A 25,586-nucleotide genomic window follows, 5' to 3' on the forward strand; every position below is an offset into this window, starting at 1 on the left:
CCTGCCTGCCTGTACTCCTGCATTCCAGAAGAGGGCGCTATATCACATCACACATGGTTGTGAGCCACCATGTGGTTGCTGGGAATTGAATGCAGGACCTCTGGAAGAGCAGTCAGTGCTCTTAACCGCTGAGCCATCTCTCCAGCCCTTAATCTCTTTTAAAAGAAGTTTTGGTTTGGTATTTTATTGGTATCTCATTTGGGGACTTGTCTGATTGTCCTTGATGATTAAATGGGCATTAAGAGTTTTAGGGAAGAACAGCAGAGAAGGGAGGTGCTTTTTTGGTCATACTGTAATGAAAGATTATATGCCATGAATAGACATTACTATTGATGTAGCCTTCGGCATGTTGGGTTTCTTCACTGTCCATTTGAGGGTTTTGTTAATTTTTTTCTTTTTTCTTTTTCCTTGGGGTGAATTAACAAGTCTAGCCTGTTCTGAAGAAATTCAGAGTGTGTACAAAACATTATTTGAAAAATTCTCTAAGGAAAATGTATCCTTTATTTGGGAAGTTATATATAACCAGTTCTGTAGTTTGTGTTTAATTTTTTTCTTACTTATACATTTGTATGTATGTATTGTACCTGCATGTGGCTGTTCACTCCGGTGTGCATGAGATTTGAAAAGGGCGTTGGAGGTCTTTGGGGTGGGTCTCTGCCTGAACCTGGCCTTGCATTTTCTCATCCGTGTTAGAAGCCAGCAAGCCCCGGCAGCCCTGTTTCTGCCCACCTACAAGCTCGGGGTTGCAGGGGTGCCCAGTATGTTAATGGATGCTGAGATCCTAATTCTGCCCCTCAACGGTTGCTTGTTCAGTAAGCACTTTAAACCACCGACCCTTCTCTCCAGCCTCTGGTGTTTTTAAAGCGTGAGCATCTTAGTGAACCAGTTTAAGCTTTTCCTTTATACTTGCTAAGTGTCCAGTATAGTGTCTAGTTGTTGTTATACAATACCATAACAAAAGCACTTTAGGAGAGAAAAGGGTTTAATATAGCTCATAAAATTACAGTCCACCATTGCATGGCAATCAGGACTAGCAGGAACTTGAAACACCTAGTCACATCCAGTTAAGAGTAGAGAGAAAATGAATGAATCATGCTTACATGCTCAGCTTGCTTTTTCTACTCTTAGGCTGTACAGGACCCCAGAGCAGGGAACAGTGGCGTCTATGATGTGTGAGTCCTCCCCACTCCGGTTAGCACAATTAGGACAATTCTCCCCAGATACTCCCATAGGCCAACTAATCTAGATAACCTCTCATTGAAACTGTCTTCCCAGAAGAGTCTAGATTTTATTAGACTAAAACTTTTGTCACAGTAAGGTAGTCAAATTTGCTACAGACCAAATTGTATAGAAGGCAGCCTGCTATAGAAGTGTGTCTAATTGCAGTGCTTCCAAATGCTCATGGCCTTTTGTCAGCTCAGGTATCTGAGACCAAAGGAAGCTGTTCTCATTATGGGCTCCTGTGTGCTTAGAGTGTGACCATCCTTGTATCAGCTCTTAGGAATTGAGGGGTTGTAGTTAGGAGTGTTCTGCTTAGTCTCTTTAGGGTGCTATTGCAAAGTTTCACAGATTACATAATTGTCTTTGCTGAGTTTTAGGGGTGGGGTTTTTACTATGCAGCTGAGGCTGACTTCAAACTGTGTAGCCCAGACTGGCCATGAACTTGTTTATGATCCTCCGTCTCTTTCAGCCTCCCAAGTGCTGGAATGGCTGACATGCACTACCACACCCAGCTCTAGATGGATTTCTTAGTGCTAGAGGCAGGAAAGTCAAATCAAACTATCCAGAATCAAAGTTCCTACTCTTACCATTATTATCCTGAGGTGGGATTTTAAAAATGTGAATTTGGAATAATCCCTATGATTGATCTTTCAGGATACTCAGCTAAAGTCTGCCTTTCTGACCCTTGACATGGAAAGATGTAACCTTTTTCCTTTTCCGTCTCTTTTGGTCACTAGCCAGAGCTAAGCATGCTTTTTCTTGGACTTGAAACTTCCTTATTGTTTCTCTTAGCCTGCCTGCCTGCTAGTTGGCTGCTTCTCTGTCATGTGACTGACCTACATGCTGGCTTAACTCCAGCAACATAGCATTTTCTCCCTTCTTGTCTCCACCTTTTCTTCTCTAGGAAGATGCCAAGATTTATAGGTTGCCTGCCTTAAAAAAAAAAAAACAAAAAACTAATAAATTTATCCTTAAGTTGAAGGGGGGAGGATCTAAATTCTGGAGAGACACAAACATTTAGATGGGTGCCTAGCCCTTTGACATTGTAACCTGAAACTGTCATCTACAGAGGTCATACTTGAAACCCAAAAATTAGGTTACAAAGTTGTTTTTTTGTTTGTTTGTTTTTTAAATCTCTTAATATTTTAAGTAAGTTTACAATTTTGTGTTGGGCTGCATTCATGGTCATCCTGGGCTGAAGCCAATGGTTTGATACACTTAGTAGATACACTTTTTTTTTTTTTACTGTTTTGTTTTGTTTTGTTTTTAATGGTGCTGGAGATTGAAGCCCATGTCTATAGCTTGGTGGGCTAGCAGTCCATCCCTGAGCTTCCACTTCCCCACCAGACTTGTAGATATACTTTAGTTCTCAGAACTCAATAAGTTTAGATCCAAGGGTAGGTTATTACAGTTATATCTGTTACTTTTTAAAATAACTAGCTGTATTTTCCTTTTTCCTGCCCTTTGGGTCAGTCTGACCTTTCATAGCACTAAGACCTTAAACTTAATCTTAGCACAAACTCTTACAAATTATATTTTTGCCATGTAGCCCTAGGACAGATACTAACTTTATTATTATTATTATTATTATTATTATTATTATTATTATTATTATTATTATTATTATTATTATTATTTCTTTCATATTACATCTCTATTGTTATCCCATCCCTTGTATCCTCCCATACCTCCTTCCCTTCCGCTTTCACTCTACTCCCCTTCCCTATGACTGTGACTGAGGTGGGCCTCCTCCCCCTGTGTATGCTCATAGGGTATCAAGTCTCTTCTTCGTAGCCTGCTATCCTTCCTCTGAGTGCCATCGGGCCTCCCCATGAGGGGGACAAGAAGATCATTATCATGAGTGGATCTGGGCCCAGGGGTTCTGCTCAAACTATGGCACCAACCAAGGATAATATGTGCAGTAAACATCAAACCCCTACCCAGATCTAGCCAATGGACAGGACATTCTCCACAGTTGAGTGGAGAGTGAGGTCTGACTTTCACGCGGATTCTGATGCCCCATATTTGACCAGATGCTAGCTTTTGAACCTCATTAATTCCCCCTCCCACTTTTTTCTGTACTTCCTAATCTTGAGTATTGTGATCTAGACTTTTCTGGTTATCAAATTAACTATCTTGCCAACACATGGTCTTGTTTTTCTTCTGTTGAAAGGCAGAAGTGGTTGAGTCTAACAAAAATGTTAGTGGTTTGGATGTAATTCTCATGAAAGGCAAAAAGGTAAACTAGAGAGATTAATTCCTAAAATCAGTGATCAAAGATTGAGATTAAGCTGATTTTATAGTTCATGTATATATGCATGCCCCTCCCCGTTTTACTGTGTTTTAGTAATTTAAGTTTCTGTAGTAGAGACACACACCCACGCTCACATGCATGCACTCACACACACCAAACCAGTTTTAATGTATTCTTTCTCTTGGAGGAAATAATATGTTTATGAGAAAGAGTTGTTTGTTTTTTTTTTTTTAAGCATCAATATTAAAAAAATTGAGAGAGCTGGGCATGGTAGCCCACGCCTTTAATTCCAATACTCAGGAGGCAGAGACAGTTGGATCTCTGTGAGTTTGAGGCCAGCCTGGTCTACAAAGCAAGTCCAGGACAGCCAAGGCTACACAGAAAAACCCTGTCTCGAAAAACGAAAAAACAAAAGCAAACCAAAACAAAATTTAGGACAGTTTGGAAAATGTTCACTTTTTTGTATTAAATAGTTACATTAATGAGTACTTATTTCAGTTTGTTTTATTTCAGCTTTGGCTAGATCAGAATCTAAGAAAGATGGAGGCTTTAAAAGTAATTGGAGCTTTGATCATGAAGAAGAAAGTGAAGGAGATGCAGATAAAGAGTAAGGATATTTTCCTCTGATATTTCATAAGAATGAAACATTTCATTAGAAAATCAATTTATATTTTATGATAAGTTTTTTAATATTACATTTTTTACAATAAGAAACTATAAAGTAATAGTTTATTGGTAAATAATTTTGCTTATATTTTTCAGTCTTTAAAATATATGCTTGTACTGTTTTCTAATGATAAATGACTAGACAACAATTTTCAAACAAAGGCAATCTTCTTCCTCTTCTTTTTAAAAGTCAACCTTTTCTGGAAACAATTTGAAAAGCCACAATTTATCAAGCCTCTGAATTTTGTATGAAAAATTAAGTCTTCCATTTTCTTTGTTTTTAAACTTGTGAACCTGTGATCACCACTTTGACCTTCAAAAAAGATTTCCACAAGGAAAGTAGTGCCAGTATAAACGATACACGTAGGCATTGTCTAGGCAGAAGTAAAAGCAGTCACACTTGTTAGTGCACTTGAATGAGCCCTGTGTGAGGTTTTGCAGCAGAGGTGTGGCTTTTGTTGTGGGTTTTGGTAGTGCTAAAGATCAAGTTCAGGGCCTTAACCAGGAAAGTGCTCTTCCACAGGGTATGTTCACTACCTTTAATGAGAATTAAAGTAGTACTTCAGCATACTCTGATAATCATGTTGCAAATCAATACTTTTTTTTTTGATGTTTTTTGTTTGTTGGTTTTTCAAGACACGGTTTCTCTGTGTAACAGTCCTAGCTCTCCTTGACTCGCTTTTTGTAGACCAGCCTGGTTTCGAACTCACAGAGCTCTGCCTACCTCTGCCTCGCCAGCACTGGGATTAAAGGCGTTCATCACCATGCTCGGCTTCAATACTGTTTTTAAGTTCTTGGTTTATTGACTTCTTTTCTACTGTCCAAATAAATTTTAAGTTTTGGCTTTTCAAGACAGGGTTTCTCAGTATAACAATCCTGGCTGTTCTGGAACTCCAGAGCAGGCTGGCCTGAACTTAACTCACAGAGATCTGCCTGCCAGTTGCTGCAATTAAAGACATGTGCCACTACACCTGCTGTAAATGTATTTTTAGAAGTTTGTCTTCCTAGTTGTTTTGGGAGAGGGTCCCACTCTGTATAGCTGAGCATGGCCTTGAGCCTGTAGTTATCCTCCTTAGCCTCCAGGGCTAGAATTGCAGCTTTTTAAAAAGATATTTTTACATAAGTTATCATTCAAGTATATTGACTGAATATTTGAGGTATTTCAGTATTTTAGAGGTAATTTTATTTGAAAGAGAAGTTTGGTTTGAATTGATAAATATATCTCAATGAAGTCAGCGTTTTATTGTCATCTTGCCCTTTTTTAAGAAGTTATTTTTAATTTTTTCCCAGTAGATATTTGGTATTTAAATAGTTTTGGGAAAATGGTACTAAATGTGAAATTGCAACAAAGATATTTTACCTTCCAGACATTTTGGTAGAATATGTTATTGTTGTTGGTGGTGGTGATGGTGGTGGTTTGGTTTTTCTTTTTCAAGTCAGAGTTTCTCTGTGTAGCTTTTGCTGCCCTGGACTGACTTTGTAGACTAGGCTGGCCTTGAGCTCTGCCTGGCTTGAAAGAAAAATTTTGTATTAACAATGTTGATATATAACAGTCATGAAATAAAACATTAAATTTTAATTACAAATAGCTTGAAGTATCTAAAAGACACTTTTTATTTCTGTTCTGGAGGATTTACCAGGATTATATTTTTTAAATGATCTATTAAGGTGCCATCCTATGCACCTCAGACATAGATCACACTTTTCAATTCATTGTGTCCTCACGGATTTCAACTTTCTGATCATGTTGAGGTTGGTGGTGAGCTGTTTACTGTAGTGTGATGGTCAGGTGTGCTGAGTGAAGGAAGGTTGCTGTCTCCAAGGTTGTACACCACCCTTGTGCAGTGCCGTTGGAATCGCTTTCTTTTTCTTAGCCAATTTCCCTATCCTCGATGGCACCCTGCTTTTATAACTTCTCTAAAAGAAACTATTGAGCATGGCTAAATATAAAGTACAGCCTGAAAAACAAGGTCATACCTTCATTTAAGGTAGGGATCAACAGATTAGTTTGTTGCTTACTGCCTAAATTTGTACATGATTGTGTTGGAAAGTAGACAGCTGTATAATGTTAAAAGTTATTTTCATGCTGCGGTGGCAAAGATACAGAGCACACATATAGTTGTCCTATGGAAAGCCTAAATGCTGAGACTTTGCAGCGCAGTTGGCTGATCGCCTCAGGCGATGAGCCGCGAAGATGAAGCAGCTGTGCTAATGTGTGGACTGCGCTGTGGCCTAAGGTCTCTTCCTTTATTTTCTGTGTAGTGGTGCAAATCTACTCAGTGTAGAAGAGGAGGATTCTGAAACCTCAAAAGGAAAAAAGGCAAGTGTTGCTTTAAAAAAATATTTTTTTCTTTTGCATTATGTACTTAAAAAAGTTATTTAAAAAATTTGGGCATGGTGATATATATGTCCCTTGCAATCCTGGCACTTAGCAATCAGTGCAGGGAGGTTTGCCACAAGTTCAAGGCCAGCTTGGTCTAAGTTCAGGCCAGTAGGGCTACAGAGTTGAGGCTATGTCATTTTTAAAGAAAAATATTTATGTGGTTTTTACTGTAAGCTCCACTGCTCTCCTTTCTGATTCCAGACACAAACAGGTCTTCCCCCCCCCCCCTTTTTTTCTTTTTTTCTCATCTCTAAAGAACTGTGTCTTGGTTAGGCTTTCCATTAGTATTAAAAAATAGCAAAATCAGCTTAATAAAGGAGAGAGATTGATTTTGGCTTAAGTACGCTTTTGGTCCACAGGTGCTTGGGCCTATTGCAACATGGTGGAAGCATACAACTTATGAAGCTTCTTATGCCCTGGATGCTAGGAAGCAGAAAGGGAGAGGGGGGCAGACCTCCCCGTGGTGCCCCAGGCTCTGCTTCCTTATGTGGTTGGTAGTATACTGTACACAGTTCGCTCGTCTTGTTTTCACTTGGAATTTCTGGAGGCCATCTATAAGATGCCATAAAAAATAGCTCTAGGACTAAGGGGATGGCTCAAGAGGAAGTGTTTGCGTCACAAATACCAGGACCAGAGTTGGCATCGCCAGGGCTTTGTGCATGCCAAGTAAACACTCTACAAACTGAGTACACATCTTCCATTCCTCAATAGTATATGGCTTGGAAGAAATGACATGGGTCAAAAATACCATCTCAATTTTTGTGAATGGGACTATTCTAACCTGTGAGGTGATTATCCATAATGACTCAGTTTTTACTTGTTAATGCTGTATTTTCCTCTCTTCAACAATTTGATATATTACCAACTAAGACTATAAATAATAAAAATTATTAAAGGAAAAGAAGTAGATATACCAGATATCTAAAGTAGCAAAATAATGATTGTTGCTTTTTTGGTTTTTTGAGACAGGGCTTGTCTAGCCTTGGCTGTCCTGGACTTGCTTTGTTGGCAGGCTGACCTCGAACTCACAGAGCCACCTGCCTCTGCCTCCCTGAGTGCTGAGCTTACAGGCTATGCCACCGTGCCTCGTTTATGTTGTTCTTTCTAAAAAAGGAAATAGTGTGTGTGCGTTTGGTGTGGGTGCATATATCCTCCAAAGCTAAATTCCTTCTTTCACTAATTGTTGCTGTATTTATTATTGAGGCAGAATTTCTTGCTTAACCCATAGTTGGCTGATCTCTCCCATCTAACTAGCCCCCTTTCCTGGGTATCCCATCTCTGCTCTCCAAATGCTGGGTCTTCAAGTGGCCACAATGCTTGCCTGGCTTTTACTTAGGTTCTGAGAACACAAACTTCACTCCTCATGCTTGCATGGCAGCGTGTCTTACACTTTTGTACTTGTGTGACAAAAAAAATCATAAGCTTAAATTTTGTGATTTTCTTATAGAATAATACATTTATGGACCTGGGGGTATAGGTTAGTTTGTAAAGTGCTTCCTTAACATGCATGAAGCCAGAGCTTTGAACTTCGGCACCATAAGCTAGGAATAGTGGTGCATGCCTGATGGCGGCACAATCAGAAGCCCAGGTTCATCCTCAGTTACATGGAAATTCAGGGCATGAGGCCCTGCAACAAGAAAACATAGTAAGGAGCTGGGCACAGTGGCGCACGCTCTTAATCCCAGCACTCAGGGAGGCAGAGACAGTCAGATCTCTGTGACTTAGAGCCTCGTCTGCTCTACAAAGTGAGTCCAGGACAGCCAAGGCTACACAGAAAAACCTTGTCTCAAAAAGCCAAGGTATGCGGGAGAAGGAAAGAAAACATAGTAAGTCAGACATGGTGGCTTTTGCCTTTAATCCCAGAACTGAGGAGGCAGTTGCAGGTAGATTTCTCTGTGAGTTCAAAACCAGCCATGGCTTCACTGAATACGCTGTCTCCAACCAACCAACCAAAAACAATAAAACTCTTTTTAAAAAAGGAAACAAAAAGAGATAGTTACTTTTTCCTGAGACTAAATACTAAGTGTAATAGATAGTAAGAAAGCTTTTTAAGGGAATTGACAATATAATAAATGATATTTTCCATGAGATTCATAGTTTCTAACCATATCAGTTAATATCCTGACAAAAACATGAGCTGGGGGAAAGGGCCTGTTTGCTGACAGTTCAAAGAATGGTCGTCAAGGTGGGAAGGCGTTCTGGCAAGAGTATGGGCCCGCCTGGCAGGCTGGAAGCAGTGATCCCATTTTATTTGCACATAAAGAACAGGAGTTGGGAGCAGAGTGTAAAGAAAGCCTCAGCGTCACTCTTGGTGAGGTTCTCTTTGGCCTATACCTTTTAGAGGTTCCACAACTTTCCAAACAGGACTGCCAGCCGGGAACCAAGTGTCCAAACACATGAGCCTGTGGAGGTATTTCATATTCAGCCTACAACATAATGAAGCTAGAAGTACTGACTATTTTATTGCTTACTGAAATGATCTAACCTATAAACAATCTGTAAACGACAAGTGAGAAGTTGAAGAATTTTTCTTAAATATATACTATCACTTTGATGATGGCACTAGTTTGTTGGTCGATACTCCCCCAAATGCTTTATCAAAAAAGATACTCGAGACAGAATATTGCTTTGTAGCCCATGCTGACCTTGAATGCTCCACCCTCCTGCCTCTTCCTCTCCAGTTACAGAGTTTTAGACTTGTGCCACCATATCTGCCTTCAAAAGGACTATTTGAAAACACATAGTTAGTTCCTTAGTCAGAAACATGGTTGAAAGTCTGGTAAGGCACTCAGTACTAAAGTGCTTGAGAACCCTAAATTAAGACTCTCATTCCTGCTTCTGGATCCCAGGTGCTCATTTATAAGAAAGTGTCTCGGGTTGGAGAGGTGGCTCAGAGGTTAAGAGCACTGACGGCTCTTACAGAGCTCCTGAGTTCAATTCCTAGCAACCACGTGATGGCTCACAGCCATCTATAATGTGATCTCATGCCCTCTTCTGGCCTGCAGGTGTACATGCAGGCAGAACATTGTATACATAAAAAAAGAAAGTATCTCTATGCATATGGCATTAATTTTATCATTAGTTTTCAATGCAAACCTTGCTTCTAGCATTCCTAACATGATAATATATCAAAACAACCCAGAGAGATAGCCATCAAATACAGCTTTCATAATGAAGACATCTGGGAATTTTGTGGTTGTTTTGTTTTGCCTTTTCACTATGCCAGTGATCCAGTGCTGGGCTTTGAGCATACTAGGCAAGCATCTACTTAAAAAAAAAAAAATGAATGCTATAACCCCATTATCTATCCAAGTTCTGTTACTTTTGCCAGTTTATTTGTGTCTTAAGAGAATTTCTTCCGAAGAGTAGCAAATAGATGTACAATTACTTTGGGCTAGAGAATAAGACTATTGCTATTTTTAGCATGCTGTCCCAATCTAGATTCCATAGTAAGACCTTGGTGGTTTATTTTATTTATTTGGATTTTTGAAACAGAGTTTCTCTGTGTAGCACTCTTTATACCAGGCTGGTCTCAAAATCAGAGATCTGTCTATCTCTGCCTGCCATGTACTGGTGATTAGAGGTGTGTACTACCACAACTTGACTAAGAATAGTTTTTATAGAGGAGGGAGAAGGAAGAAGATACTGAAATAGATAAGGTCAAGGTGAGACTACACTGTAAAAGTTGCTTGCTGTACTTGGAGAAAGAAGAGAATGCATATGTGAAATTAGTAAGTAGATAGTGTAAAAAATAATAAAATAGATGTATGACTTTCTTTTATATGATTTTGAAGAAATTATCACTTAGAACTGATAACTAGGGCTGGAGAGATGTAGCAGTAGTTAAGAGCACTTGCTGTTCTCGCAGAGGACTGGCGTTCAGTTTCCAGCACCTATGTCACAGCTCACGACTGTGTATAACTCAAATTCCAGGGAATCCTGTGCCTTCTTTTAGCCTCAGACATGGTACACATGACGTACATTTGGGCAAAACACTCATACCCATTACAAGAAAAGAACTGAGAACCGTAGAGTCTGAAAATATCTTGTTCAGCGAATTGTAGCAAAGATAGGTTGGTTAAATATTGAGGCCCTCCTCGGGCTTTTCTGGTCAGGATGTTCATGTTGACATTTACACCGGTGAAGCACAAAGAGCTTACTTCAGTTTGTATTGATGTAGAAACTTTGGTGCAGAGGCAAAGTCACACATTTTGTAGTATAGTCCTACTGATAGCAGAAGGCCTGGTAAACAGTGGAAATCTTAATATTATTGGTTTGATTTGGCTTTGCTTTCTAGAGAGAAAATTAGTCCAAGACCCATTATCTTAATTTTTAAGTGTTTTAAGTGAGATTTATATGAAAAGAAAAATAATAGAGTCCCTGTTCCTACAAATTTACATTGTCTTTAGGAAAAATAAAACCCAAAAAACAAAACATGAAGCATTTCCACTCAGGTCCTCCTGCTGCTGTCCTCTCACCAACCTCTCTTCCCTTAGTCACCAACGGCTGTGTACAGGTTTATCTTTTCCATCTCCCTCCTTTCCTCTGTCCTGCTCCTCCCCCACCCTTCTCTCTGTTCTTCCTATTCCTCACTCCCTTTCTTTGCGACAGTCTCACTATAATATCCCTGACTGGCCTGGAACTCACTTGGCTCAAGTTTGTTGCAATCTTTGCTTTGCCCCCCCCAATCTCCGGAATGCTGAAATTTGAGGCCATCATGCTCTGTTGACATTAAAACATTTTTAATGACATTTATTTGTGTGTGTGCATACATGGGTGTGCCCACTCTCAAGTGGAGGTCAGAGGAAAACTTGAATCAGTCAGTTCTCTACTTTGACCATTGTGGGTCTGGGAGATCAAGCTCGCACGGGCTAGGCTTGCTGGTAGGTGCCCTCACCACCCGGCATCTCACTGCCTTATGAAGTGTGTAGCCTGGGCTGCCTGGGAGCTGTGCTTCTCTTGCTTCCACCTGGTGTGTTGTCACAATGGGCTCATTTTTTGAACTGATGAGTTTTCAGATTATTGTTGATAAATTATAATGTGATGTCATTTATTGACTCTTACATCTTTTTGCAGTTAAATCGGAGATCTGAAATTGTTGCTACTAGCTCTGCTGACTTCATCTTGAAGACTTATGTAAGACGAAACAAGACTGACAGTTTTAAAGCTTTGAAAGGCAACCCAATTGGACTTAATATGTTAAGCAACAGTAAGAAACTGAGGTACATTTAAAAGGAAAATAAATCCTTTAACAATAGATTGATGTGTAGATGCTTCATTATAGAGAAGGTAAAGAAAGAATTTGACACTAGAAGTTAAACTGCATTTGTGGCCAGAGGCCTGCCCTGCCCCATTTCTTTTGAAGTTGTTGGTAAGGCCAGGAGGTTGCATAGACTCTTTGAATCTTAAAAGAAACAAACAAACAAACAAAAGACCCCTTCAAGCATTTATTTATTTGTGTGTGTATGTGTGTGTGTGTGTGTGAGAGAGAGAGAGAGAGAGAGGGAGAGAGAGAGAGAGAGGGAGAGAGAGATGCATGAATGTGTGTGTTCTCTTGTAGGGGGTTATGTGTGGAAGCCAGACAGAACTCGTTGGGTCTTTTCTTCTATTTCTTAACTTTTTTTTTTTTTTTTTTTTTTGAGACCTGGTCACTGTGCAGCCCTTGGTTAGCTTGGAGCTCACTGTGTAGATCAGACTGGCCTCAAATTCAGAGATCCAAATCCATTGTCTCTGCCCTTGAACGGTGGCTGTATCGTATTTTTTCTGAGACATGGTCTCTCACTGGACCTTTAGCTTGCTGTTTCAACTAAACTGTTGCCAGTGAGCCCCCTTGATCTACGTGTCCTTACCTTGTCACCGTTGGAATGCGCATGAGGTTTTGAGTCTTTGCTTTTCACAAGGATGCTAGATATCTGAGCTCAGGCTCTCAGTCACTTTACTCCCTGATCCATCTCTTCAGTCTCTTTTAAGTCTCGAATTAGGACCTAATTGCAATGATTTCTTGCACGTAGCAAGAAGTGTTTTAGTGTGTCACATCTTATGCATTTTATTTCATGTAAGTAGAAAATCAGTCACAGTATCACAGCTCACTTAGCTTTTCCTAGTGCCGTCATCTCAACAAGGGGCTGTTTTTCTCTTAAAGGAGTTTATTTTTCTTCTTTGGATAAAATGCTCCTTTCTTATTCTATTACTGTCTGGATAGCTAAGAAAGATCTATACATACCAGGTAACTTTCAAGTTAGTAGCACAATTTAAATTTTAGACTTTGGGCTTTTACTCCACTATCCTAGTTATTCTTTTCCCTTGAGCAAGTTGGAAATAGTTGAAAATATATTAGAAAGTCTCCTAATGGACAATTTTAGATGGTTAATTTGGTTTATCTTTTCTCCCCATTATTTTAGTGCACAGTTTATGTGTGTGTGTGCTCAGATTTTAAAAGGTATTTTGTTGGTGTGTGTGCAAATTTTTATTTATTCAAACTATTTTTTGTTTTCAAATGTGCAGTGAAAATACACAAGCTACAGCATTATGTTCTGGGACTGTAGTTCATGGGAGGCGCTTCCATCATGCCCATGCGCAGGTGCCCGGGGTCAAAACAGCAGCTCAGAGGTGAGGAGCCCGTTCTCCTGAACTCACGGTTTTGCCTTTTTAACTACACTTTTCATACTCCCTTTATGTGTGGAACTTGACAGTTTTCTCTGTCTTTGAAGAGTTACAGCTCCAAAATAATTCATAACCTGTTATATTTTAATTATATTTGTTTCACAGAAAGCCACATTTTTGTGGAGAATTAAGAGCTGTTTGCTATATTACATTTTAGGTCTAAGAGGATATTTACTGAAGCTGATCCATAATACTGATCTTACTGTATTGGATTAAACAGCTCTGGTAGTTGACCTAAGGAGCAAAACTAATTCTTATTATTTTTCTTGTTTTATAACATTTCAGAGTATCAAGCAAATTCTGTTAGTTTTAAGTGTTTGGTTTTTTTTTGTTTTGTTTGTTTTTAATAAATTTAGGAGTTTTCACTGATGTTGAAAGTACTGTTTCACCCTTAAAGCATTGAGAAAAAGGTTGGTCTTTTAAATGATTTTGAGCTTTTTTCAGAATCATTTTTATAATGTTAATACTCCTTTGAATTGCTTCAAATTCTTAGACCCTTGGAGTTGTCTGTTAACACTATAATATAACTCATAACATTTATTTTTTAGTATACGTTTACATGATGTTTTTTATAATGAGTTATAATATAACTCATAACATTTATCTTTTAGTATACGTTTATATGATGTTTTTTAATCTTCAAGCTTCTTCTTCTTTTTTTTTTTTTTTTTTTTTTGACTCATTTTGTAGACCAGGCTGGCCTTGAATTCACATGGAGCCACCTGCTTCTCCCTCCTAAGTACTGGGATTAAAGGTGTGCACCACCACGCCCAGCTTTCTTTAAACGTTTTACTTATTTAAAAAAAAAAAACTGTTTCAAGCCAGGCGTCGTGGCGCACGCCTTTAATCCCAGCACTTGGGAGGCAGAGGCAGGCCGATCGCTGTTGAGTTCAAGGCCAGCCTGATCTACAAAGGGAGTCCAAGACAGTCAAGGCTACACAGAGAAACCTCGTCTAAAAAAACAAAACAAAACAAAAAACTATGCTTCAGACCTTAGAAACTTACTGTATCTGATGCTTATGTAGATTTACTGTGATAGATCTTTAACTTAAAATCTTTATTTTTTTCTCATAATTTAAGATGATTAAATGAAAACTTCTGTCTTTCTTAAATATTTTACATATCATATTTCACATAAAATTTTAAAGAAATTTAGTATAAAAGATAGAAGTTGCTGCTCACAAAAAATTTTGCCTTGTTTTAGTAATACAGGGTGCACAAACAAATCAGGCTCTATGGCAAACATGGGGCACTACCATAAGATAACAGATCAAAAAATAAGAGGTATGGTCACACAAAAAAATTAAGGTCAGAAATTTGGGTTGTTTTTTGTTTTATCCTAGGTCTTATTGTACCTTGTATTTGTATTTGTACCTTGTATTGTACCTCTGTAACTGATTTAGTTTGTAAATGAGTTAATGTTTATTGGTAAAAAGGTTGTTTTCTAAAAAAAAAACCAGCAGCTGGAATTAATTCATATTTCCAGACAATCCTAAGCCAGAATCGCTGACCAGAATGCTTAGGAACAGTAGAGGAAACTTTAAAGATTCAAATGAGCAGGACAGAGTCCGTCCACTCATGTTTGTCTTACTTGTAAACATATTTTGTTTTAATTTCTGCAACCTTTCTTTTAAAGAATTTTGAAATTCAAAGTCTAGTCTTTGAAAATTTCTCAGTTTTATATCTTCAAAAAACAAAGTGATTTGTATGTTATAAAACTGTTATAGACGATGAGCAGTGTATTGGAAGACTAATATGGCAAAGCCCCACCATTTAAACTAAAATTTAATGAATTATGGTGGCCTATGACCCCAGCACTCAAATGCTGTAAATTTGAGAACATCCTGGGCTAGTGCGTTTAAGGCTTCTCAGAGCTTCTGTACAGGGAGAACTGCCTCAAAACACAGACCTGCCTTCTGTCCCCAGTACCTTCTCATCCCTAGCAAGCAAAGGCTTAGGTGTGACTTTTGGAGTACTGATGTGCAAAAGAAGTGTGAGAGTATTACAGAACAGAGCTGTCCTGCAGGAGCACATTACACAGGAGCCTTTGTGAATGCTTTGGAGGCTCTGGGCACAGTTGAGAGAGAGGCCTCTCAAATGTTGTTGTTTTCTTAAGTCTTAATCTGAAATTCAAAAAATGTTGCCAGTTTGGTAGTTCACAGAACAGTTTTTGGAGAGAGTATTAGGGCTTGTTTTTTATGTCAGTCCTGCATGCTAGTAATTGGTAGTTTTAAAAGAAGATTAATACTTTTTTTTTTTTTTAATCTAAAAAGGGCATGATGGAAGGTTGTTAAAAATTACATCAGATTTAAATCCTTTGGGGCAGATGGTTAATATTCTAATATGTTTCCTTACTACTGTTTCAAAGTTATTTTATACATAAAAGATAGACACATGCACTGACCGTGCTAAAGGAAAGTAATAGACAATTGAACTGCAGGCATTTAAAAATCTGTTACATTGCAGCTCCACCCACTTTTTAATTAATTAATCAAGTCACTTTACATCCCAAAAGTAGCCCCTTCCCTCCTCTTCCTCCATTCCCCCCTCGCCTCTACCTCAGAAATTTTTTTTTCTTAGCTTTCTTTAAAGGATTGGTTAAAAATTCTTCTAAGGGAAAAATAAATGTCTTCAAAAACATATATCAGTGAGATGTGGCGCATGTCTGTAATTTACCACTTAGGAGCCTGTTTTCTGTCACCTGACAGATATATTTAATAACAGTGATAAAATTCCAGATACTAAGGTAGATGTATTGTTTCTTCACTGCTGACAACAGTTTTAATGTGTCTTTTGGGTGCTGCTCATAGGAAAGCTCTGTACTTTTTCTTAATTTCCTAGATTGTATTGTTGACTTGGTTGTATGCTCGCAGGAGAGGCCGGTGATACTGTAGTTTTGTTACTTACATTTTACTTACAATTTTGAACATTTAACTCTTTATATGATGAAGAGCAATAGTTTCAGAATGTGAGTTTTGTCTTACTCTAAACTGAAGACTATAGCTTTACTCCTGAGTGACTGATTTTTTTTCCTGGAGTTTCCATGAATTGTGGAGAAATGTAGAACTTGTATATAAACTGGACTTGTGATAAGAGAACATGGTTATAAACCTAGGCTTTGTCTTGTGTCCTAAATAGCATACAATGTTTATTCTAAGACTGTTGTGCAAAACAGTTTTAGCCTTAAAAAATTGGTGTCTGATAAAATAAATTAGAAGTTATTGGAATTTTTATAACTTCCAGGCAATATCATTATTTCTTAAAAATGGTATCTATGACCGTCATAAAAGAATTTGTTAATCAAATGCTTTATAAGTGAAGCCCTTTTGAGAATTTTCATGATTTTGTACACCCATGTCTTCCTATTAAATAATATGTGACTATTTAAATTATTTTATGTTGACAAAATTTGAAAAAAAGCAATATTTAACATACAGTGTATATAAAATATCATTAAAACAAATTGCTCTTAGTCATAGCTTTGCCTTGTTGACTGTAGTTTCATATCAACAATGCATCTCCTCTCTTACATTTTCTTTCTTTTTCATGTTTTAAGCAATCAGGACCGAAAAGAAAGGTAAGCTTAATGTTGATGACAGTGGAACATGGGTGTAGCAGTAAAATAACAGCTTATATGCTTTGACAGCACCCTGAATTGGAGTTCATCTCTAAAGCTAATTTAATGACAAGAAACCTGTTAATAACACACTGTTACATTTGATGTGTGGGTGATACTTGGGTATAGTTCTCAATGCATATATTATTACATGGATGGTTAGTATATATTATATAATATTTAGCCAGACATTATACTAATGTTTGACTAATTTTCTTTTAAAATTAAAATTTTTGCTACCTTAAGAGTAAAGTTGCATACAGTAAAATTATGAAGGTGTTTGTGCCAGGAAGACTTGAGTAGGCTCAGACATGAGGAGCAGGAGGTTGAGGACAGCAAGACCTGTCTGCAACCTGGGACTCGCTGTGTAGACCTGTCTGCAGCCTGGGACTCCCTGTGTAGACCTGTCTGTAACCCAGGACTCTACACAGGGACTCATTTGTAGATCAGGCTAGATTTGCTGATATAAATTTGCATACTCTATAAAATGGACTGGGGAGAAACTTTTTCTTACAGAATAATTCTAAGTGAAATATGTAGATACTGCTGTCCTTTGAATGTGAGCTGAATTTGTTGCTAAGTAGAATAAGGCAAAAATGGTAGTTTTAGAATAGAGAAAACTGGTAACGGTTACCTTAGACAGGAGGCCAGGGTTGGCTAGGTATGATAGTTTACAACCTGTAATCTCAGTACTTGAGCAGGATGCTGAGGCAGTAGTATCCAAGTTGTACAAGCTCAGTCTGGGCCATAACAGACCTTTAAAAAGGAGATGGCAGCCAGTGCAGCCCTGTCTCCAGGGGAGGAGAAAAGGAGAGAAAAGGCTGGGAGCGATATTGTACTCAGGAGTGTTTGGTTGTACTACCCTAAAGCTATGTCTCCAGTCTGAAAAGTACGATTTAAAGAAAATAAGATTATGAGTGGCAATTTAATTTTCTTACCAAACAAAGATACTTTTACGTTTAAAAAAAAAAAAAAGATCTTTCTTCTGGGCAAGTAAGGGGGTCACAGGGACAAAGGTGCTTGCCAGTAAGCCTGACAGACTGAGTTTGATGTTGGGGATGCATATGGAAATGTTTGAATACTGAGCATAAGGAATTTTTGTTCTCTTTTTTAGTATAATTAAGAGCAGCTTATTTTTCTTATTTGTGTAGGAAAGGATGCAGGAAAATTTGGAAACAGTAGCTATGAAGTCTGGAATACAAGCAAAATACATATTGCAACACATTTTAGCATTGTGGGTATTACATGTATTCATCCTCATTAGCAATAGTGTAGTACAGAGTATCGAATAGCGAAGAGCGTAGTTCATTAATGTAATATATACAGATTAGTTTTAGGGTACTTATCTATAATTGTTAAATAATTGTGGGGTTTTGTTAATAACACGCACCATTTTGAAATATTTACTGTTTTTGTTGCTCATAATTTAAAAAATTGGAAACATAGAATTACAGTGGAAGTATTACTGTATTTGCCTCAGGCTTTATTATAGTATATAACCTTTTATTATGAAACAAGCATATTTAAAATTTAATATTAATATAGTATACTTAGGAACCCAAAGTTTTTTAAGGTGGAGTCTCACGTAGTCCATGCTGCCCTTGAACTCACTGTGAAACTGAGGTTGACCCTAAACTCCTGGTCCTTTTGCCTTCCCAACTTCTGGGATTATAGTCACGTGCCACCATGATGAACTAGAAGCTAAAAACATGCTCTTTAAAGTTAAATTTGAACATTTAAAATTTATTCTTCCACAATTTTATACGTATGCAGTATGAACTGCTCTCTCTCAATATTCTCTCTCTCTCTCTCCCTCCCTCCCTCTGAACCTCTTCTTGCTAACCCTGCCTGCCTACCTACTCCCCTCCACCCTCCCCCTTCCCACTGTGTTTAACTAGACTTGCTTGCATGAGCACAGATGAGGGGGTTTTTTACTTAAGCAAGGCCATCTTGTTACTGACTATATCACTAAGAAATACCACTCGCTCTTCCCCCAGTAACCATTAACTGCCTGTGGCTTCTCAAGGGGAGAGGGGCCCCAGGAGCTCCTTCCCCGTTCATACGGAATGTGGACAGGCCCAGGGTTGTGTAGGTCTTCTGGCCCTTCTTTTTCTTTGGTCTATGTCTTCATATGTCTTAGACTAGCTTGGAACTCTGTGGTTGAAATGACCTTGAACTTATAAAAATGATGTTATTGTTAATATTATGTGTATATATATCTTGTGGGTATGGGAACATGAGCACAGGTGTCTTTGGAGACCAGAAGTATTAGCTCTTCCAACTCTTCCAGGAGCTAGAGTTGTGGGCGAGTGTGTGTGTGTGTTCCTCTGTGCGGTAAGTTAAGATTCCTTTTAACTACTGAGCCGTCTCCAGTTCCAACTTTGAACTTCTTTTTGATCCTCCTGCCTCTACCTCCTGAGTGCTAGCATTACACACACACACACACACACACACACACACACACACACACACACACACTCTACAGTGCTGGAATCAAACGTAAATCTTTGTGTAGGCTAGACAAACTAGCATCCCTGAGCTAGATCTCCACCTTACTTTTGTTTTTTTCATAGTACTATTGCTACTGCTATATGAAAGGCAAGGTTTCCCCACTCACACAATTTATATCATCACAAATTTAAAATCTTGGCAGAGGAGAAATTGTCACACATTTGTTGTTGCTGGCAGTTTGCTGGGATTCAAATTGACATTTAATAATTGTGGGGCTATGGGCCAGTTAACCAATTTTATTGTTCTGTTATAGTTATTTTTATAAAACTGTGTTTGTTTCTCTTTGTTTCTCTCTTAAAGCTATCACAAAAATAATTGAGACTTTTGTATTTGTTTATAAAGCTTCACGACACAATCTTGAGCAATGTGAATCTGTTCTTAACTTTGTATGTTACCCAACTGCATCTTTGCCACAATCCCCTAGTTAACTTGCTTTTTAGTTCTTTTTTGCTCCAGCTGAATCTTCATCTCTCCTCCACCTCTTCCCTTTGAATTCCTTCCTGAATCCTCCACTTTCTCTTCTAACACCTCCCTCCCTGGCTGACAGGAAGTCCAGCCTTATTCTCTCCCCTGCTTAGCGATTGGCTGTAAGCTGCTTTATTGACATATCAGGCAATTGGGGAGCAGCGTTTATACTACATTAAGATTCTCAAAACAAGGCTTGCAACCAGATATGGGGGATACAGAAATCAACATTTGAATTATACAATCACTTTATGCCTACGTTGTGCCTCATTTTTCATATATAAAAATGTTGATAATGTATATCTTGAAAGGTTATCAAGAGAATAAGGAATTAATAGGAAAAAATTTGAACAATAGTATCTGGCACATAGTATTCGTTGTTTATTGCTCTTATAAATAAATTGCTGTCTCTATAGAATTTTGTCATTCATATTTTGAGTGCTATGATTTTATATGGAAATATGAAATCCTTTAAAGTATTCATTTGTGTTGTATTTAATCAAATGAATTATATTGTTCTGTATTGAATAGAAACTACTGAACACTAGTTTGAACATTTATAAATAGTGTAGCTTCTTTAGTTTGTGCTTATATAAAACGAGTATTTTCAGACGCTTAACCAGTGTTGTTAAGTATCTGTTATACCTCCTGAGTTTGTGCTTCTTTTTCCTTCCGTGGTGCTTTTCTCTCAGTACTAGCATCAAAACATTTTTTCCTCTCAAAATTAGTATACTTAGACTTACATAGATTTGCTATTAGGACACTTAGTTATTGAAGTTATGTTTATTATAGGTTGTATGTTGAAACAGGTATGGTGGCTAATGATTGTACTCCTGCACCAAGGCAGGAAGATTGCACGTTTGAAGCCAGCCTGTGCTACATAATGAGACCCCCTTTCTAAAATAATGATAACCAACTGTATGTAAGTTTGACAGAATAGTTTAATCTTTTAATAGAAGTGTATTTCCAGCCATAGTGTCCCACGACAAGATAAGAACAAGACATCACCTGCTTTATAATTGATGCATATGTTTGAAACACATTTTACTAATATTTTCTATAAGACTAATTTTATTGAATATTCATTTTGTTTAATATTCCTTCTAGTCATTGATTACTTTTTTCAATAAAAAAATTGGATAGTATTCAGTTGGGTCATTTATTCATACTATATGTGACAGTTTTTTAATGTGAGTTTCATAAACTAGTTAAAAAGGAATTTCAAGAGAAAAGTCTTGATTTTTTTCCATTTGAGGAGTAAATACATAGCTTACAGAGTGATTGCTTTGGAAGGAGGTTATGTAATGCTTGGAATCCCAGCTACCTGAGGCTAAAGCAGGAGAGTCTCTTGCATCTGGTAGTTTGAGATTACAAATAAGGCATTTCTTCTAAAAAATAAAAATTCCACTAAATAGATGACTGCATTGAAAACCCAGTGACTTGAATGTATTTACTGAGTATGTGTTCCACAGTTCACTACTGTAGCTCTAGGAGGTTATAGAGTGAGAGAGCGCCACTGGTCTCTAGCTGGAGTTTTATTTTCCTAATGTAGTTTTATTTTATAGCATCAATTTTTAACATGACAATATATGATTTCTCTGAATAAATATATTGTAAGTGGGCCCTTGACTTTGTCATTTTGAAAACTTCATTTCCTATTTGAGTGAAATCATACACATTTCCTTTTGTAGGAAAGAATACCCACCTCATGTCCACAAAGCTGAAAACAGCCCTGTAATGTTAAGTCATAGGGAAGCTATAGGTAAGTGCATACTTTTTGTTTGCTACCCTGAGAAGGGTTTTTAATTCCTGCATGTAAAGTACAATAGAAAGAATATAGATACTAGCTTTAGGATAGTCTGAGGCTCAATAGAAACCATGTTGAAAACCATACTCGATAACAGATTTCAGGTTGTTTTACATTTTAAACTGTGCTCTTATATTGTCAGGATGGTTGTACAATCAGGTGAGTACAGTTCGAAATCTTTGGATTAGGTTGTTTTCGTTAAAGATCCAAATATTAATTATAGAATAAATTTAAATTTAAATTAAATTTAAAGTAGTTTTATATTTATATTAATACAAAAAAAGCATGTATAAAATATATTGCACCATCAAATCATCAAATTGATGGTCCTTTTGTAATGGGTATCTAGGGTGCATACTATGAGGCATGTGTGGAGGACAGGAGACAGCTTTAGAGGCCTTCTTCCTCCCCTTTACCTTGTCGAGGCAGTTGTTTTGTTGTTTCTGCCACTGTGTATTCCAGGACAGTGGGCTCCTGAGCTTCCAGACAACCCCTTCCCACTTGTCATCCTGCTTTAGGAGTGCTGGTGGATGCTCGCTCTCACCTCAGCTTTTTGTTTATGTCCTGGGATATAACTCTAGTGGCTGAGCTTACACTGCAAATGCTCTGTTGATGTCTTAACTTAAATCTTCCTTAACTGCTGGGGTGGAAGGAACTTAAAGGTGTGTTACTAAGCCCAATCTGGAATGGATTGATTGGTCAATTGATTATCTTTTAGATTTATATTTATTAATTTTAATTTTGCTGTATGTGTATGTATGTGGGTTGCATGCATGTGTACAGCTGCCCATAGAGGCTGGAAGCGTTAGATCCTTCTAGGACTGGAGTTACAGGAAGTTGTGAGCTGCTAAAATGGGTACTGGGAACATAGCTTGATCCTCTTCACGAGCCATCTGCACAAGCCCCATAATAGCTTTCTTACCGTATGTCCTCCTTGTTTATAGACAAGATTTTGCTTGTTTGTAAACATGATAGTTCCTAGTTCCAAACTTTGGTACCTGCATTGAATTATACCACTGTTTTGTAAGTAAAGTTTTTCATGCTCAGTTTCATCATTTTTCATTATCTTGCATTATTCATTTCAAATTTGAATTGTACTTTGCAGTGCATAGTTATGTTAATAGATTGAGTTTATCGATAATGACCACCTTCTTAAATCTGTTACACTTCATTCTTGAACACTGATTCTATTCTGCTTGCTAAATTATATTTGTTATGTACTTATGTTTTATTTCTTGTGGAAATTTCCTCTAAAATTCAGGTTTTATACCTGCATTTTGTGCAAAAGAGCAAATGGTGCCATAGAAGCACTGAATTATTGGCCCAGGCTTACAAAACTAGCAATGGCAGAGATGGCTTGAAACCCAGGTCTGTTTAATGCCAGATCACATACCAAACCAGCCCTTTTTATTATTTATTATTTAAATACTTACTCTTACCTTTCTATCTGTGGCATCGAGCCTCATAACTTTGGAGTTGGCACCTGCAGACTCAGCCACTATGACCAATTTTATTTGAAAAGAAATTACATCTTTCAAAATGGCATGTGTATTGAACATATACCTTTTTTGTTTGTTTTTATTCACTAATTGGCACAGTAAAATAACTACTTACATAGCATTTACAGTATGTTATATAACATAAGTAATCTATACATGATTTAAAGTATAGACAGATGACCACAGGTTACATGTCAGTACTACAGTTCTTACAGGAGACAGATATTTGCCAATTGTAGTCATAAGGAATCCTGTCATTAGGCCCTCCTTTGATTCAAAGAGAAGACAGTGTACTCATTTTTAAATACTATGCATACTGTTATATTTACTTGTATTTTAACTGAATATTACTTATATTTAAGAAGCATTTGGCAGAAAAATGATGCATGTTTGGATGGAATAAGGTTCATAGATCTTGTGCTTCATTTATAAGAACTAGTGAAAATTTGTTTATAATGAAAGGATTTTTCCTTTATATTCACAATTGAGTTTATTTAAAAAAAAAATCTGAGTAGGGCCTCGTATCACAACCCTTTAATCCCAGTTCTTGGGAGTCAAAGGCAGGCAGATCTCTGTGAGCTCAGAGGCTGCATAGAAAGACCTTGTTTCAAGATAAAATAAAACAAATCTGAAGCAGCATGTTGTTTAAAGGAATTAAGGGTTTTTACTTGCAGCACATTCTGTTGTCCAGTCTGTTTGTTTACTCCTGGGCCCGACTTCCCTGCCTTAGCCTTTTAAGTGCTCATAACCCATGTCCTGTTGAAGGCCATGTTTTTAGGCTATTTTGCTGTAAACTAATTTCACACATTTTTTATATTCTGGGCACCCGTGTTTATGTACTTTCTGATTTTAAAAATGTTGTCTATGTTTTTTTGTACTCAAAGTGGGATAGTATAACTATTAGTGACCATTTATTCAGAAATTGGAAAGTAAACTGACCCTCGAAAAAACCACTAGCATCGGGATCCTCTAGACTAGTGTGTTTCTCTGTGTAACCTCAAGTGTAAAACCATGATAAAAAATGTTAAGTCTTTGATGTCCTTGGGTTGTAGGCTAGGTATTCAGGTTCTAAGTTTACACATGACTCATTATCTCTATTGTAAAGGGTAAGTCGTCTTCAAAGGTGACTTAGAAACATCATCTCCTCCCCTAAATTCCTCTGCCTCTGCTTCTCCAGTACTAGGATTAAAGGCCTGCACCCCCACACCTAGCTAATTTCATACTTAAATATAGTCTACCATTTTGTCTTTATGCAGCTCATTAATATGGTAAATACTTGTCTAGTTTTTATCTTTTGTAGTTTCTGAGTGTTAGAAAAATATGTGACTAGCTGGGCATAGTGGTGCATGCTGTTAATCCCAAAACTTGGGAGCAGAGGCAGGAGAATCTCTGTGAGTTCAAGCCCAGCCTGGTCTGCCAAGTGAGTCTAGGCCAGCCAGGGCTGGTTAAACAGAGAAACCTTGTCTCAAAAAAAAAAAAGAATGAAGCCAGCTTCCCCCCCCCCCCCAGCATATTGGCAACAATAGATCAGTATAAACAAGTATTTTATTATTCAGTGAGTGCTAGATGTATAGGTTACCCATGGAAATGATGAATTGATGAATTGGCCAGGGTGGGACAAAGGCTTCTTAGCAACAAAGGCTTTGGATTCATCGGATAGATTGGGTAGACTTAGCTTGCACGGAGAGGAACATATGGAAGAGAATACTCTGGAGAAATGCACCTCTGTGAAATGAGATACAGAATCAAGTGTGGTGTGGGCCACATGACGTTCTGAAGTCAGAAGAGAAAAGGAAGTTTGGCGTGATGGTGCGTGGCTGCTAGCACTTGGAGTGCAGAAGCAAAAGGGTGCACACAACCCTGAGGCCAGCCTGGACTACAGTGCGTTCACACCAACCTGCTTAGCATAGGTGGGCCTCATCTCAAAAGGGGGCAGGGGGGCAAGGAGAAGAAAGTATTCAAGTAAAACTATTTAGCAAAGTATGTCAGTGGGGCTCTAAAACATAATAAAGACAATTCTCTTATATTTCTAGCGGGAAATGCATATCTAAGCAACACTTAAAAAAATCCACATGAGTAGCGTAAGAGTTAGTTTAAATTACTTTTTTAGAATCTTTGTACCAAATACTTGAATTCCTTTATTTTCTTACTACTAATCAAAAAACAGAGCTTGGAGGGAAAGGGGTATATGTGTGCTTTAATAGGTGTTTATGTTGCTATATTGCTCAAATGAATAAGACACTGTCATACTAATGCAATAGTCTGCAGTGTGGAAAGCCTACTGAGAAGGGGAAACCAGGTAAGAGTAGCTTGGACAGTATTACTGCCTTCGTCTTAAAGGTCTTGTTTTTGTTTTTTGTTTTTTACGTGTATTTAGCATGCACATGCTCGTGTATGTACACAGGTTGTTAGTAAACAACTTTCAGGAGTTCTCTTCTGTCATGTGGATGCTGAGAATCAAATTCATGTCATCAATATTGGTGGCAAGCACCCCTGCCCAC

At 37.8% G+C, this 25,586-nt stretch overlaps 1 protein-coding gene across 1 annotated transcript in view; it reads left to right on the plus strand.

Annotated features, from left to right (window-relative positions):
* The window catches only part of Senp6 (SUMO specific peptidase 6), an 82,894-nt gene that overhangs the window by 14,957 nt on the left and 42,351 nt on the right, over nt 1–25,586 (plus strand). The window contains exons 2-7 of the mRNA XM_051140589.1: nt 3,989–4,082; nt 6,404–6,461; nt 11,601–11,746; nt 13,029–13,133; nt 16,744–16,764; nt 21,471–21,541. Coding sequence (XP_050996546.1) covers nt 3,989–4,082; nt 6,404–6,461; nt 11,601–11,746; nt 13,029–13,133; nt 16,744–16,764; nt 21,471–21,541 — 495 coding nt within the window. The remainder of the gene's footprint in view (nt 1–3,988; nt 4,083–6,403; nt 6,462–11,600; nt 11,747–13,028; nt 13,134–16,743; nt 16,765–21,470; nt 21,542–25,586) is intronic.

The sequence above is a fragment of the Acomys russatus genome, chromosome 32 (assembly GCF_903995435.1).
Source record: "Acomys russatus chromosome 32, mAcoRus1.1, whole genome shotgun sequence".
NCBI lineage: Eukaryota > Metazoa > Chordata > Mammalia > Rodentia > Muridae > Acomys > Acomys russatus.